Source organism: Notechis scutatus, chromosome 2 (assembly GCF_049901735.1).
Source record: "Notechis scutatus isolate UNSWTSFEM ecotype Mainland chromosome 2, rNotScu1.2, whole genome shotgun sequence".
Taxonomy (NCBI): Eukaryota; Metazoa; Chordata; class Lepidosauria; order Squamata; family Elapidae; genus Notechis; species Notechis scutatus.
Window position 1 is genome coordinate 4743927 of NC_142010.1, and position 17623 is coordinate 4761549.

A 17623-nucleotide genomic window follows, 5' to 3' on the forward strand; every position below is an offset into this window, starting at 1 on the left:
ATGCAAGAGCATGCAATTGGGTGTGGTTTCTCAAACAGCCATAAGATGGAGCCAGAAACCTGGGTTGTTTAATCTTAGTCTCAGAAGAGAGTGCGAGTGTATCTCTGTTTCCTTCTGTTGGAAAGTATTGCCGTTGCTCCATTTCTTCTAATTGATTGATATTACTGGTTTTAATGTAAGTCTGTTACTGAACTGTTTTTGACACTGGACTTTGATATTTGGATTATCCCTGGACTGAAAAACTGACTGATTTATCTGTGAATGACTTTTGGACTGCCTATTTTGGACTTTGCTTAAACCTTTCTGGAAGTAAAAACCTACATTTACTGTATAGTGTATCTGTGTGCTGTATGTGTATTATTCCAACACTACTCTCTATACGTCTCCCTGTATGCTCTCATTCTCCTAACGGGGAATTACCTCAACAATCATGGTAATGAAAAAATGATCCATATGACTTCCGCCCTGATGACATTCTGGAAAAGCTATTAAAGGCCTGGCTATTGTCCCAAGCTTTGCCACTGTGTGATGTTGAGCTTCTATTGGGTTATTGTTGTTGCTTGGTATGATTGATTTTAGACTGCTCCTACTTTTTTAGGCCGTCTCCTATAGAGTTGTTTGAGAATTAGATGGTCTGTAAATAAAATAAATTAAAAACAATCCAGAGAGGAACAGGAAGTGCTTTTGAATGCCTGTTTGATACCCATTTATACTTTTTAATGCTCACTGCTAATTCTGGTACAAAGTCCTGGTGAAGGACACCAGAGTTGGAAGCACCTTGGAGGTCTTCGACCACGGGTGGGTTTCAAATTTTTAACCACCGGTTCTGTGGGCATGGCTTAGGTGGTAGGTGTGGCTTGGTGGTCATGTGACTGGGTGGACATGGCTTGGTGGTCATGTTATTGGCTGGGTGTGGCCAACTCAATATCACTCACATTGAGGCACACATCTCCTTGTCTGGCCTCTCGTGACTGTGGGGATGCTGCAATAGTCATAAATGTGAAAACTGGTCATAAGTCACTTTTTTCAGTGCCATTGTAACTTTGAATGGTCACTCCACACAAGCAAAGTACCAGCAAAGGAGGGGGAAAAACTCCAGAGAAGTTTCTGAGACAGGAAGTCTAGTCCTGGCAAGAATGTAATAAGGGTTAACGGAGAGGCAGTTTCTGTAAGCAACACCAGAATGTTTCCTTCCTGCCTTCCTTACAGGATTAGGCCAGTAATTTCTTCTAACAACCGGTTCTCTGAACTTCTTAGAATAGATGCGAACTGGTAGAATCCCACCCTTGGGACAATGCTACCTTATGCCAAGATAATTTCTGCTGACTCAAGAAACAGGGATAGGTGGGTGGATAGCACTCAGAAGTGGGGAAAGGCCCACAGAAAAGAAGGGTTAACAATGAGACCAACACAATTGAATTGGCATAAAGTTGTCGTGGGCTGATAATAATACTGAGAAATGCCCAGAATCTTAACTACATTGGAGTCAACACTCTTTTGTTATTGAGAATAATTAGAGAAGACTCCGAAGCAATCAGTTCTGGGATGTTTTGCTAGGTGACATCAGATCTACCCTTTCCAGGGTAGTAGGTCTCACCAATTCCTATTCAGGTTAAGGACATTTCCACTTCACCCTCTTCAATGAGAATCAAAAGACCAAGCACCGTATTCGGTTGTAAAGCTACTACCAATTCTAAGTTGTTTTCCACCAGACTAAGCTGTTGTGGTTCACCAGCAGCTGGTGCAGACGGCAGCGGAGTCGGATAGTGAGGAAGAAAGGGGACCAGGCAGGGAGTCTGGAGAGGACTCAGACGAGGGTCCTGCATTCGATGCAGGGATGGGGCCAGGACCATCTTCAGAGCCTTCAGAGTCTGCCAGCAGCGAGGCAGAAGACCCAGGGGAGCCTGTTTCCAGTGCGCATGTGCATAGAGCTGCTAGAAGGTGAGAGCAGCTGAAGCAGAAGGGGCGACTCGGGAGTAAGGCTGGGAGGTGATTTATCCATAAGGGATAAAAGTCAGACCTCAATGACGAAGAGCTTTGCAGGAAGCAAAGCAGTTCAATAGATTCCGAGACCTCCTTGAAGCTCTGCGTATTCTGGTTGTTTTTTTCTGGTACTTTGGTTGGTTTCTGTTATAATTAATTGAACTTTTTTTTTTTTTTTTGGCAACATTGTACGGCACTGAAAGGCATACTCTTATCTGGGGGAAATGTTTATAATTAGTCCTGGCTGAGAATGCAAGTAATTCCCAGCGTTGCATTAAAATTGGTTTTGCTTTTAAAATAAGTTTGTATTTCATGAAGTTTGACGAAGCCTGGGTCAGAACATAAGCAGCCATTAAAATAACAAAACCCAAACCAAATTTTGAAGAACGTCACTAGTCCTCTTTTGTTTGTAATATTTGATTTTTATTTTAAACATTATCTTTTCCCCATGATCTAAAAATAACTTTTCCTCCCCAAGCACTTCTTTTATAGAAGAGTTTTATTCTCCTCCCCCCCTATAAAGAAATAATACTTTACAGCTTGCCTTTCCCTCCCACCCAATTTGTGCAAATATCCTGCCTCGCCTCAAGTTGTAAAAGACACCTTCAACGTTCCCTTAATGTCCCGTAAGAAGAAGAAGAAGAAAAGAAGAAGAAGAAAAAACTTTCTTGCGAACTCTTCCACCTGCTTCTAATATCAAGTGTCTTGTCTTGATGAGTATCACAGTCCCAGAGAAGCACAACTTTGTTCCCACATTGTGTTGAACCAAACCGACAAATCTGCTCGCCTCATCTTTACCCAGTTCAAACAAAAGCATTGGCCCAAGTCACAAATGTTAGCCCCAAAAGGTGCTGGACGAGCCTTGTGAAGCTGGGTTCGTGGAGGACAAGGTCTTGGTTGGGTCACTGATCAAACACATACTCTCTCTCTCCCCCTTCAGATCCCATGATCCTCCTCTCCAAGTTTTCTGTCCTGGAGCCAGCCTTGCCTTTGTGTCTTGGAGATCGTCTCTTGAACAGTTCAAGTCTTCAGTTGTGCTCTGTGATCAGATGGCAGGGGAATTGTGGTTGGTTGGTACAGTCAGCCCAAAGTTTAGACTCGATCTGGCTTTTTAAATTCATCTATTGCAGAGGTGGTATTCAGCAGGTTTTGACCAGTTCTGGAGAACCGGTAGTGGAAATTTTGAGTAGTTCAGAATACCACCTCTGACTGGCCCCGCCTCCATCTGTTCTCTGCCTCCCGAGTCCCAGCTGATCAGCCGGGGCTTCTTTCGTTGCCCTGTACAGGAGAACGGAGCTGGAAAGCAGGTTAGTGGGGTGGGGATTTTACACTATCCTTCCCCTGCCGTGCCTACCAAGCCAAGCCACGCCCACCAAGCCATACACACACAACTGGTAGTAAAAAAAATGTGAATCCCACCCACTGACCTATTGACTCCTTCCCAAGGACCCGAGCTAGGACTTGATAGGTGTCTTAGAATGCCAAATCCAGTCTAAACATCTAGTTATGGGACCAACCGTAACATTTCCACATTTCCAGAGAAGAAAAAGAAACACTTCAGTGACATAATTAGTATTTTGGGAAGGCTGCAGGGAAGTCTAATTAGCTAAAACTATTTGAGAAAGGGGGAAAAAAAACCAGGAAATTAGGATTTTATTAGCATTCTCCCTCTGTCCCCACTTTGCAAGTTATAATCCTAGCACTGTCTGGGTACAATCAGGACTCTGGGGTCCTTGGTGCTGTCTGAGCTTGGTTGTTTTCTTACATATGTTTCATTAGCAAACTAGGTAATCTACTAGGACTAGATAATGTAAACTGGGTAATCTAAAGCAAGTAATCAATGCTAGTTGATGTTACCTAATTTGGTAATGAAACCACTACAAGAAAACAACCAATCTTAGGGGGCATCAAGGACCCCACAATTCAATCCTGAGCTTCAAGTATTCTTTTCTATCTGGGACTTCTGATTTAAAATCTGTTCTTTGTACTAACTTATTAGTAAATTAATCATTAAAAAGTGTGCTCCTAATGCCTCATTTTGATCTCTCTTAATCTTTCAAAGGAAGTCTGTCTAATTCACTAAAGAGATCCAAGAAATGGACAAAACGTTTAAAAGATCAAATTGGGAAGTCATTTCCCACAGCTGTATTGCATTTGCCTCTCTGATTTTAGCCTGAATATTCTGGCTAATCCTGACATTCACCTCAGATTTTCTCCAATTCCAGGTATATCACCAATATTTCTCTTAATTCTGGATGGACTTAGTCCAACACACAAAGGCATCAGGTTAGGAAAGGAACAGTGGCTCTTAAAATGTTTGGCCCAAATGACACTTTTCCTATTCTTGAATAATGTCATTCTCCCCAGAAAAGACCTGACTCTGTTGTTATATAAGTGTCTCACCAGTAGTAGTCCCAAACTGGACCCACAACTCTCAAACAAAATTTACATATTATTTCATTAACCCCAGGATTAAATTAATCAAATTATCAGTTTGGGGTTAACTGTCCCCAGTTTAAAAACCACTGCAATATAAAACACATTACAATGATATACCTTACAATTATAAAATTGTAAATTATAAACCTGCAAAATACAATTCTTCCCTATGAAGTGCCCCATCACCAGGTTTTGGGTTCTGCTAGGAGGCAGGAAATTCCTATTTTTTTTCTGAAGGAGTCCGCTTGGATTTGGGCCAGACTTTTAAACAAATCCTTTACTCTTGGAGAAAGTTTAGCGCAAGGAAAAAAGAATTTACCCATGCCATCTGTAAAATGCCAGGCTTCCATGTGCCAGAATTTCTTGAAAGAAAAATTATATAAATTCAAAGCTCGGCTTTTAAGTGAGAATTAATCCTGATTCGGTCCCTGAAATCTCGTATAAGGAAATGAGAGGAAGCATACAAAATTTAGGAACTGGCCTGTTGATTTTTTGGGGGGATATTATTATTATTATTATTGTGAAGGCAAGAATGAATTGGAAATCTTTCCAATGGTGGGCTACAACCAGTTTAACAACCGGTGTCTGTGAGGCACACAGCATTCAAAAACCACCAATTTGGACCTCTACAAGCTTAACTTCTAGGACAGCCCTGGTACGTAAAACAGCTGAAATCCACTGCGCTACGTGAATCAGATGAGCTGAAAAACACAGAAATATAGGACAGGAGAGGGCAGGGGGGGGGCAGGTAGGCGTGGCTTCCAAACCAGCAGCATCCCACCACTGGGTCTTTCCAATTTTCTCCAGTTCTTGTTCCACTCTGCAATTTTTTTTCCTCCCAGTTTGGTTCACACCTGTGCCTTTCGGTACTAATCATTTACCTTTAGGTGGAAAAGTTTGCAGAGCGAGAGGCAAAAAAGGTTACGGGTGAGAGAACAGCCTGTTGCTTGAGTTCACCAGGTTTCCCCGGGGAGGGCAAAAGGAATGGGGGAAAAAAAATCAACAGGAAACCAAAGGAATGGGGGGAAAAAAAATCAAACCAACGTGAAAAGTGCTTTTATGTCAAGCTGCGTTCCCCAACACACTTATGACTTTAACTCCATTTTGAATGGCATTTGCAGGAGGAAGAATTATGGAGCCTCGGTTGGGAATGAGGCTGGAGAGGGAAGGGAAAAGTCTTTAGCAGGTGAGCTGAGGAGAAGCAAAAAGGGGTCAAGAAGGAGAGATTTGGGGCCAGAATCAGGACTATTGGAAAGTCATTTGATTCCCAGAACCAGAACTCGGGGAAGGGAAGGGAAGCGGGTTTTGGGGGCGCTGAAGTTTTGCCAGCCAATCTGATTTCTTGGCTCTCTTGAAAGCTCTTTTTTACAAAAATAAAAAATAAAAATAAAAATCACAGGTAGTCCTCAACTTACAACCATTTGTTTAAGTGACCCTTCCAAATGACAACAGCACTGAAAAAAGAAGTGATCGACAGCCAGTCCTTGTGCCACGGTTCGTGGGGTCAAAATTGGGGAGCTGGACTCAACCGGCGTTGTGTTTATAATGGCTGCAGAGATCCCCATTCGCATCTTTCCGACAAAGCAAAGTCCGAGGGGTAAGTTAGATTTGCTGAATGACCTCATGATTCGCTTTGCAGCTACCCTGATCTTGTGTGTCCAATCACACTTGGCCAATAAAGTATTCTAATTCTGATTCCTTAACAACCGTGATAAACTTGGCCGTGACTCAATAGTCGCCTTGCTTAATAATAAAAATCCTGCTCCCAATAGTAGTTGTAAATGGAGGACTACCTATGTTCAGATTAATTCCTTTTATCCTCTGAAATTCTATTTCTGAGCTCGCTCTTCCTTTTGAGTGAAGTGGATCTTCTGAAGTCTCCAAAGGTTTTTCTTTCTCCCGTCCCCCGCCTTTGGTTTTGACACATTCCTCTTTTTTCCTCAGGATGGGCCAGAAAAGCAGAACAAAGGCCGGGTGTGAGGTATCCTGTTGCAAAAGGGGGTTTGTTGCTGGGATTTTTCCGCTGTTGTCGCTGCTTTGCCTCCGCCGCTCTCTCCCTTAGTCCATCCCCGCGTCCCGCTCAGGACCGCTGCAATAGGCGGAAGCTGCTGGGCCGCAGTTTCATCTCAGTGAAAGGAATGGAAAACTCAAATCCTTTCCAGTTAAACCAGTTGACACCCTGGAATGGAGGAGAAGAGAGGGGATAATACGTGAGGAACACAGAGCCGAACCTGTAAAAATCTAGATTCCTCCCCTTTCTGCCAAAGGAAGAGAAGTGAAGTCAGAGAAAGAGAGAGAGAGAGAGAGAAACTGAGGTAAAAGTGTTTCATACAGGTAGTCCTCAACTGACGACCACAATTGAGTCCAACATTTTTGCTGCTAAGTGAAACATTTGCAGGGGTGGGCTTCCCAAATATCAGTAACTGGTTCTCTGCCCAGTTGCTGGGTGGGTGTGGCCATGGTGGGAGTGGCCTAACTAGCCTCCTGCACCACGGTGGGGGGGAGGGGCATTTTTGCCCCCCCCCAGGCTCCAAAGGCTTTCCTCGAGCCTCTGGGAGGGCGAAAACGGGCTCCGGAGGCCCTCCAGAGGCTGGAAATGGGCCTGTTTCCAGCCTTCTGGAGCCTCCAAGAGGCCTGTTTGTCACCTTCCCCAAGCCTGAAGGAGAGATTTAACCTGAAAATAAGGAGAAAGTTTCTGACAGGGAGAACAATCAACCAATGGAACAGCTTTGCCCCCGGAAGTTGTGGGAGCGCCATCACTTGAGACTTTCAAGAAGAGATTGGACTGCCATCTGTCAGAAATGGGGTAGGGTCTCCCGCTTGGGCGAGGGGTTGGACTAGATGACCTACAAGGTCCCTTCCAATTCTGATTATCTGTTATCTGTTATTTATCTGCCTTCGTACGGGCCCTGCACTTATCTGGCATCCAAACGGGCCACATGGAGACTATGGGAGGAGCAGGGTGTAGTGGGCAGGGCCAGCCAGGGGTGGGATTTATACCGGTTCACCAAGTCAGCCATAAAACTAGTTATGGATTTTCCCGAACCGGGGAGAACCGGTAGCAACCCAACCCTGAACATTTCTCAAGTGAATTTTGCCCTATTTTACGATCTGGCTTCCCCTTTGACTTTGCTTGTCAGGAGGTCACAAAAGGGGATCACAGGACCCCCAGGACACTGCAACCGTCATAAATGGGAGGCAATGGCTAAGCGTCCAAATTTTGATCACCTGACCATGGGAATGCTGCAACGGTCGTAAGTGTGACAAACGGTCCCAAGTCACATTTTTCAGCACCGTTGTAACTTTGAGCGGTCACTAAATGAACCGTTATAAGTCGAGGACTACCTGTCAACGGTCCGACTGACAAACCCAACCAAAGCAAGCACATGCGAGATCTTCTGATGTCTGAATGCAAAACTTTATTGAGCACATCATTTGGCACCGATGAAGGCAAAACCAGCTCTACCTAATTCCCGTGCAAACCCACATACAGTAGTTGCAATACCCTATTAGTGCAGGTCACATTGTCCAATGGAGAGTCATTATTTTGCTATAGAAAAAGTCTTGGCAAACATCTGCCGATGTGTCCTTGGCTCTCATGGCTCTTCTTCTTGAAGTCTGGAGCCTGCATTCCATCTCACCTTTCCCTCCCTACTAGTTTCTTGGCAAGTTGAGAAGCGATAATGGTTGCAACAGCATAAGTGCACTTTGAGATTGATTGTACCTCTATGCTATAAGCCAGCAGTTGCCAACCGGTGTGGGCCGCAAGAAAATTTTGGTGGGCCGCAGAGAAATCTCACCCCCAGAGCACACCCCCCAAAGCAATTAATCCAGGCTGCGCAGAAACACAAGGCTGTGCCGCCCACATGGCCCGCGGGAACCCTCCCCGCCTACTCACTCCTTACCCAGCAAACTTGCCTGCTAAATTGCTATTTTTCCGACCATCAGCTGTTCTGCTGTGCCAGGAGATTTAGATTAGCTAGGAAGCAGGAAATGGTTGGATTTCTTGCTTTCTAGCTAGTCTTTGGATCTTTGGCGCTGCTTTTAAGCACAGCCGAACCTCCTTTAGGAATTGAAGGTTCTATTATTCAGTGCAGACTCTTGACAAGCAAATTTTATGTGACAGACTGAGCTAGCCGATGGCAGATAGATAGATCACTGAATGATTCTGTGAGCAACTCAATCTGCCTGCCTGTTTTCCCTGATTTGGGGTAAAACTTGCTCTTTTTTTAAATAAAAAAATCAATATTTACATACATGGTGTGTTGTGAGTTAATTTTGTGAGTTTGCTTGCAAGCAAATTTTATGTGACAGACTGAACTGGCCGATGGCAGATAGATAGATCTCTGAATGAATCTGTGATTCTGTAATCAACTTAATCTGCCTGCCTGCTTTGCCTGCTTTTGGGTAAAAGGTGCTCTTTTTTATAAAAAATTCAATATTTCTATAAATATTTATAATATTTACATACAAGCCATGCCCAACCAGTCACATGACCACCAAGCCACACCCACAAATTAGGCCACGCCTACAGAATCAGTAAGTGGTCCCTGGGATTTAAAATTATGAGTTTGGTGGTCCCTGAGGTCCAAAAGGTTGGCGACCCCTGATCTAAGCCACCCAATCGTTTGACATGAGATGGGTGGCAAATAAATTTCAAAAGAAATAAATAAAAGTGACCCAGCAAGAGGTCTACCCGACAAGGAGCCCACTTAAAAGAGTGGGAAACAGGAGTGCTTGCAGGCTGTGGTCAAAAAAAGTTAAACTGGAGGCCCCGTGGTATGCTTGAAATTCCATATATTAAAAAAGTGACTTAGGAACGTTTTTCACACTCACAACCGTTGCAGCATCCCTAGGGTCACACGGTTAAAATTCAGACGCTTGGCAACTGACTCATATTTATGACGGGTGCAGAGTCCCAGGATCACATGATCCCATTTCGCGACCTTCTGACAAGCAAAGCCAACGGGGGAAGCCAGACCATCTTAACCGCTGTGGCAAGGAAGGTCACAAAAATGGGACAAAATTCACTTAACAGCTGCCTCACTTAGCAACAGAAATCTTGGGCTCAATTGTGATTGTAGGTCCAGGACTACTGTAGCACATCTTGTTGTGATTTGTATCTGGGTTTTCCCCAGGAGGCTGACATCAATCTTGCAAAGCTCTTCCCTGTCTCCTTTAGCCTGAGAAGTGATAGGGAAGGGTCCAGTGGTGGGATTCAAATATTTCTACCACCGGTTTGGTGGGTGTGGCTTAGTGGGTGCACTTTGCGTGCATGCACATACTTTGTGCGTGCACGCATGCCAATCGTGCACTTTGCGCAGGCGTAGAGGCGTTCTAACTCACCTCCTGCAAGCCTGCACGATCGCGGTCGCTTCAGCAGCTGCCGAGCGGCACTCTTCTGTGCCGCGCAAAGCAGCTGCGCTTCAAATTCAGAGGATAAAGGTGAGTATGGGAGCCCAGGCGGGAGTGTGGGCCCAACAGCAGAGTGGCGGAGAGAACTGGTTTGGTCTCCACTACTCATCGTTGCTACCGGCTCTGCAGAACCGGGCTGAACCGGTAGAATACCACCACTGGGAAGGTCTCTCCCGAGCCGATTGCCCTCTCCACTATTGAGCTGAGGGCTATGTTGTCTCTTATCTGATTGCTCCCTCGGTAGCATCTCTTGGCTCAGTCTCCCAAGGTTTTTCCCACATACCATGACACCATTCCCCCCCTCTCCCCAAAGTACAGGTTACCTTTTTGTTCCATCCCACCTGCCCACAGAGGGAATTACCTGTTGATCACGGTTGTTAGCGTAGAGCCCGTTGAGGTTGGTGTAGTGGCAGTTGCGATACCACCATGCCCCACGGTAAGAAATGGCACAGGGGATGATGACCCGATTCGGATCCCGGTCCCGAGTGGAGAAAACATTCCCTGAGTGGTAGCTTAAGGCATCACCTGGGTGAAAGAGAAAGTGGGAAAGTGAGAGTGAAAAACAACCACAGTCCTACCTCTTGAATTGTGGGCTGCCCACAAAGGACTCTCAAGAATTATCTTCTTCCCTGTGTATGTGAATCCCTTCTGCTACAGGTAGTCCTTGATCTATGACTGATCGAAGTTATGATGGACCTCCCCAGATCGACTTACAACCCATTTTGAGAGAAACAATGGCTGCAACTCCCCAAGTCACATGATCACATGATCACATATTCATTCATTCATTCATTCATTCATTCATTCATTCATTCATTCATTTATTTATTTGGTTTGTCAATTGCTTACAAGATAATAGGTATAAGTAAAAACATAGTTATGAATACATGGATACATATAAGAAAAATAAAATAAAAATAAAAGAAACAATAGGACATGGACGGTAGGCATGTTGGTGCGCTTATGCCCGCCCCCTACAGACCTCTTAGGATAGGGGTGAGGTCAATAGTAGACAGTCTAAGGTTAAAGTTTTTGAGGTTTGGGGAAGAAACCACAGAGTCAGGTAGAGTATTCCAGACATTGACCACTCTGTTGCTGAAGTCGTATTTCCTGCAATCAAGTTTGGTGCAATCAGGTTTACCTTGAGTTTGTATCTATTGTTTGCTCTTGTATTGTTATGGTTGAAGCTGAAGTATTCATTGACATTCATTTGGGTGCTTGGCTAATAACCCTTGGGGGGGGGGTGAATGGTCAGGGCTTATGTAGAATCCATCTCCAAAGCTTTGCTCTTTGAATGGTGGTAACTCAAGTCAAGACACGGTTTTCCCATCATTTCCCACTCCTAAAACCTTACTCCTAAAACTCAGATCTGAGGATTCTAGTCCTTCCCATATTTCTAACACCCCATCTACGCATGTATGCGTATGTATTCACTCAGGGCCTTTCCATAGGGTATTCTACCAATGGCAGGTTTTCAAGAATAGACTGGACAACCTTTGGACTGGGATGGTATAAAGCCGTGATAGCGAACCTATGGCACACATGCCGCAGGTGCATGCAGAGACATTTGTGCGGGCACGCGAGCTCCAGTCAAACTTACCTGCACTGTGCAGGCGCTTGCCTCCCAGCTGAATTTCGGCCAGTTTGAGGCTGTGTTCGCCCTCTCGGTGGCTTGAGGGAAGCCTCTGCAGTCTCGGGAGGCTGAAAAACTGGCCTTCCGGGAATACCGGAAGTACCGAAATGGGCCTGTTTTCAGCCTCCTGAGGCTACCGAGGCTTCCCTTGAGACTCCGGGAGGGTGAAAATGGCCTCCCCTGGGCTCCAGAGGCCCTCCCGAGGGCGAAAACGGATACTTCTGTATTTCCGGAAGGCCCGTTTTTCAGCCTCCCAAGGCTGCAGAGGCTTCCTTTGAGCCTCCGGGAGGGTGAAAACGGTTTCAAATGGGCCAAAAATCAGCTGGGAGGTGTGTGCATGCGCAGTGCAGGTAAGGACGTGGGGCGGGGATGTTGCGTGCATATGCGCAGGGGTGGGGCAGGGTGCATTGCATTGTGGGGGGCCAGCTTGCCTGCGCTTTCGGCACACCACAACAAAAAGGCTCGCCATCACTGTCTCCTGCCTTGAGCAAGGGGCTTGACTAGAAGACATCAATATATGTTCTATGTTCATGGGAAGAGCTCAACTTACAACCATTTATTTAGTGACCGTTCAAAGTGACAACGGCACTGAAAAAAGTGACTTACGGCCATTTTTCACACTTACGGCCTATTGTAGCATTGCCCCTGATCATGGGATCAACATTCAGATGCTCAGCAACTGGACTCAGACTTATGACCGTTGCTGCGTCCCAAGGTCATGTGATCACCTTTTGCGACCCTCTGACTGGCAAAGTCAATGGGGAAGCCTGAATTCACTGAACAACTGGGTCCCTTGCTTAACAACTTGCGGAGATTCACTTAGCAATTGTGTCTGGAAAGGTCGTAAAATGGGGCAAAGCTCACTTCACCAATGTCACACTTCACGACAGAAATTTGGGGATTCCATTGAGGTCGTAAGTCGAGGCCCACCTGCAGATGGAAGATTTCCCCCCACAAAAAGGAACAAGACTGGTGCTTGCTTTCCCGGCAAAGGTGGAAGGCGGAAAGGATGAGGAAACCTGTCAATCAGGGCCCATGAGAAGAGAATCTAGAAAGCAATCTCTTTAAGCTGCTTCGTTTCCCTGCTGATTTCAATCACAGTGTCAACCCTGAAGTTGGCCTGACTGCAGCCATTTTATTTTCTTTGCTTCAGTGCTGACACAGCCTGGAGCTTGAAGGAGGGAGGCGGTAGAGATAGTTGGCATGTTGTAGCCCAAATAAAATTCTTTCCGCTGGGAACCTAGGACATTCGTGCAGGTGTTCGGCAGGAGAAGGGTGGGATCGTCTGTCATCTGACCAGGGGGAAGTGACAAAACTTTTACTTTTAATTAGGTGAAAATCAGTGGAACCGGTTTTTGTGCCCATATGACATGTCCCAATAAATTGTTCTTTGAGAAAGATGCCTGTCAGGATTCCGGCAGTGGCCCTAATTAATGTCAACTCATAAAATATTTCTATGGTCGTTTTAGAGTTGCCAACAGAAAGGGAAAGGGGGAGCAGTGTGGCAGCTTGCATTCCATAAATGTTTTCAAAGATAGTTCCTAGGTGACCGAAGTTTTTGTTGTGCAAAATTCTAACTGGAGAGTATGATTGATGACTCTTGGCTATGGATGTGTCCCATTGGAGAATATGAATTATGATACACCCCGGGGGTGGGGTGGGGGAAACCAGGGTCAAGGGTGACAATGAATAATGTGTCTCAGAGTCAGCTACACCCAGGCAGTGCCGGCATGTTTACTCCCAATAAATCTTTTTTTTTTTAAGTTTTGGAAGTTTGGTTAGAGCAGAGGTGATATTCAGCAGGTTCTGACCAGTTCTGGAGAACCAGTAGCAGAAATTTTGAGTAGTTCGGAGAACCGGCAAATGCCATCTCTGACTGGAGATTTTACAGTATCCTTCCCCTGTCATGCCCACCAAGCCACACCTATAGAACCAGTAGTAAACAAAATTGAACCCCACCATTGGATTTGAGAGTCATGATTAAAACGGAGGTAACTGTCGGAGCCCTGACAATTAAATCATGAGCTTCGAGCCAAGCTTCAAAAACTCCGGAGGACTTATTAGGAGCTAATATGTCCGGTATGACCTGTGTGTAGCCGATTCTGAGACACGCAATTCACTGTCACTCTTGACCCTGGTTTTCCCCCACCCTTCTGGGTGTATCCAAATTCATATTCTCCAACGAAACACATTCATAGCCAAGAGTCATCAATCATGTTCTCCAATGAGAGATTTGCGCGGCAGAAATCCCAGTAGCTTTGTTAGAATCTTTGCAAGATATGAATGGAATGCACTTTCAATTCCGAACTGCTGCACTGCTCTTTCAAACTCCTTTCCTCCCCCCACCCGCCTCTCTCTGTTAGCAACTATAAAACGGGCATAGAAACGTTTTATGAGTTGACAATGCCTGCCTCGGAGTTCTCATTGTTGTGGACATATTACTTGGAATCCTGACACAGCGTCCCACAGCTCTGCTCACCAGCTGTGCCCTGGTAACTGCCCAGGTGCAGGCGGTAATGGTCAGCTGGAGGGTCCACACGGAAGTTCTGATAGGTGGCGTAGACAGACTCATCCCCGGCACGGAGATCCACGCGTAGCTCGTAGTCCCCTGAAGAGGTCAGCTGGTGCAGAGCATTGTTTCCTGGAATCCAAAGAGGAAAAAGCGAGGATGAGTCTTCTGAAGGACAGGCTCAGTTGCATGTCATTCAGGTTAACAGAGTTGAAAGGGACCTTGTAGGTCAGTGGCCCCCAACCTTTTTTGTACCACGGCCTGGTACCGGCATCACAAAATTATCCACGGACCGGTACCGGCATCAGCACGCACAACCAAGGCAAGGCGAGCCGAGCGACCGGCCAGCCAGCCGTCCCCGCTTCTCCCCGCCACCTTCAACTCCTCCTTTTACCTTTGTTGATGGGCTTCGGGACGGCTTCGGGACGGTCGCTCGGCTCGCCTTGCCTTGGTGCTGAAAGAATCCTCACGCCTTAGTTTCGTTCGGCCGCCCCCTCGACGAAACTAAGGCGCGAGGATTCTTTCAGCACCCAAATGCCGCTTTCAACTGACAACCGACAAGCTCACCCAGAAGCACTTTCTCAAGCGCCGTTGAAACAAGATGGTGGCGCCCACTTCTTTGCGGCCCGGTAAAAAATGATCCACGGACCGTACCGGTCCGGGCCCGTGGTTGGGGACCACTGTTGTAGGTCATTTAGTCTAACCCTCCCTCCCAAGCAGGAGACCCTACACCATTGCTGACAGATGGCAGTCCAATCTCTTCTTGAAAGTCTCAAGTGCTGAAACTCCCACAACTTCTGAAGGCAAAGCTGTTCCATGGGTTGATTGTTCTCCCTGTCAGAAAGTTTCTCCTTATTTCCATGTTGAATCTCTCCTGGTTCAGTTTCCATCCATTATTCCTTGTCTGGCCTACAGGTGCTTTAGAAAATAGCCCAACCCCTTCCTCTCTGTGGCATCCTCTCAGATATTGGAAGACTGCTATCATGTCTTTCCTGCTCCTTCTCTTCACTAGATTAGCCAAGTTAGTTCCTGTAATCGTTCTTCATATGTTTTAGTCTCCAGTCCTCTAATCCTGGTTGCTCTTCTTTGCATATTTTTCTAGAGTCTCAACATCTTTTTTATAATGTGGTGACCAAAACTGGATGCAGTACTCTAGGTGTGGTCTTACTAAGGCTTTATAGAGTGGTATTAGTACCTCACTTGATCTTGATTGCATTCCTCTGTTAATGCAACTTAGGATTGCATTCGCTTTTTTGGCTGCCGCTGCACACTGTTAGCTTATATTTAGCTGGTTGTCCACTAAGACTCCAAGATCCCTCTCACAGTTACTGCTATTGAGCCTGGTTTCACCCAGTCTATATGTTTACTTTTAGTTTTTTCTTGCCTAAGTGTAGGACTTTACTTTTCTCTACATTGAATTTCATTTTGTTAGATGCAGCCCAGTGTTCTAGTCTGTCAAGGTCCATCTGGATCTTGAGCCTATCTTCTTGGGTGTTAGCTATTCCTGCCAGCTTAGTATCATCTGCAAATTTGGTTAAGTCCCCCTTCTATTCCCTCATCAAAGTCATTAATGAAGATATTGAAGAGTACTGGGCCTAATAATGAGGACACCATTGGAAGAGTCCCCAGGTTGGGGACACATCATCCTGGAGAGAGAATCGATCTATGTGGTCACCATGGAACAATTTGATAATCAATCAATCTTTGGAAGGAGGTTAAAGCAGGAGTGACTCTTACAAGCGGAACCCTTATGGAACTGGTATACAACTGTGAAAGTTAGTACAGCCTTATTATCATTTCTACTTTTTTTTTTAAAAAAAATAAAGTTTACTATTGTATAACAGGGATGTCAAACTCCAGGCCCGTGGGCTGGATTCGGCCCATCGGGATGCTTAAATCCTGGAAATATCAAAGGACCGACCCGCGGTGCCTATGCCAGCCAAAATGGGCCACGGGGGCCCCCACGTGTGGCCCCCATGCTGTCTGTTTTTGGCCTCCACAACCTACAGCAACACTGTGCCAACCAAAAACATTTTCAGCCGGCAGAGTGCTACAGGAGGCTGGGGAGGCCATAAACAGGCCACGCGGAATCCACACGGTGTCTCCACACAGCCCGTTTTCGGCTGGCAGAGTGCTGCAGGAGGGACTAGATTGGACTGGATTACAATTATGTGGCCTCAAGTAAGTGCCTGATCTGAACAGAAAACAAGCAATGTCCTATGTTAATGCTACAGTTTAATGTCAGATTTTACGTACTGTAGGTACATTTAATCTACAATCAACAATCTATAATTGACAGCCATTTTTATTTACTATCCTGGAAATTGACCTCTGTTTGTGTTATTTATGTATTTATTTGTGGTATTGTATTTTTTATTAGTAGTTGAATCATAAAAATACAATAGTATAAATAGCTTTTCTGCCTGGAAGAGCAATTTACTATTAAACAATGGGGTATAAATTTAGAAATAAAAAGTTTAGTGGAGTATGAAGAATTGGTAATAAAAGTTTGCCAGTAATATCTGGTAGAAGAGATAGGAAAATGGTTATAGTAAAGAAGTGCGGAAAGAGAGAAGAGGAAAAAAATGCATCTTGAGCCTGTGTCAAATGTCTACCATGGCCAGGCCTACATCTGACCACGTCCACCATGATCTCACCCACCCTCTGAGGTCAAACACAACCCTGATGAAATCAAGTTTGACACCCCTGTTGTATAAAATACAAATAGAAATAAAGACTACGAGAGAATAAAGAAAAGTAAAGAAGGGGAGAGGGATATAAGATGAAAGGGAAAGAAAAAAAGTAGTGACCTTCAACTTTTTTGCTTCAGTAGAGTACAACATACGGTTATTTTAGTGATGCTAACCATTTCTGTAACACGATTGTCAGACTCAAAGCTTCATTTTTTTTCCTTGTTTCAAGCATAAAGTCCAGAAATGGGTTCTGTTGTATATTTGAATATTTGAATGTTCCATTCTGATTGGTCTGGCCAGACGGCGGGAAACTTGAATAGCCGTCATTGGCCAAGAGCCGCGAGCAGCCGCTATAAAAGAGGCTGCCACGGCTCCGTTGTTGTTCAGTTCCAGAGAAAAAATTAAAAGCAACTAAAGATTAACTGGTCTCGAGTTGTCTTTCCCACAACATAACAGGTTCAGCTGAGACAAGCCCTTATCCTTCTGTGGGCTCAGTTTCCAATTTGTAAAAGGACAGGGAGGACGAAATGATAGAAATATCTGGCTACACGGATGAGGAGACGCAGGCAACGTTATAGACTTACCTAGCCAAAATTCCCGGGTGAGGTTGCCAAAGCCAAGAGCATAATTTTGCCAGTCCCGCCAGAAATCCGTCTCACCATTCATCCGACGTTGAAAGACCTGGGAGGAAGGAGGAGGAAGAGGAGAATGAGGATGCCACGATGGAGAAATGAAGGAAAGAAAATTGATAGTAATCAGATATCAGAAAGCAATGAAACCCCAAGATGTCCTTCTACGTAATTTTGAGAGCAATTTTTCTCAATGTCTTATGGAGATTCTCAGTTATCCAGGTCATGGTTGTCCCAAAGGTGCTTTTTTTTCAAGAGGCAACTGGACTTTCTGGTTTTTCTTTGAAGACATTTCACTTCTCATCCAAGAAGCTTCTTCAGT

The 17623-nt window shown here is 45.2% G+C and overlaps 1 protein-coding gene across 9 annotated transcripts in view; it reads right to left on the bottom strand.

The window, feature by feature from the left end:
• Positions 1–2384: 2384 nt before the first annotated feature.
• TNXB (tenascin XB) overlaps positions 2385–17623 on the bottom strand; it is a 138155-nt gene continuing 122916 nt past the window's right edge. For all 9 annotated transcript variants that reach the window (XM_087952867.1, XM_087952866.1, XM_087952865.1 and 6 more), the window contains 4 exons: positions 17257–17353; positions 13950–14111; positions 10199–10362; positions 2385–6601 (listed from right to left, as the gene is read on the bottom strand). In XM_087952867.1, the coding sequence (XP_087808993.1) occupies positions 6503–6601; positions 10199–10362; positions 13950–14111; positions 17257–17353 (522 nt within the window). In that variant the 3' untranslated portion in view covers positions 2385–6502. The remainder of the gene's footprint in view (positions 6602–10198; positions 10363–13949; positions 14112–17256; positions 17354–17623) is intronic.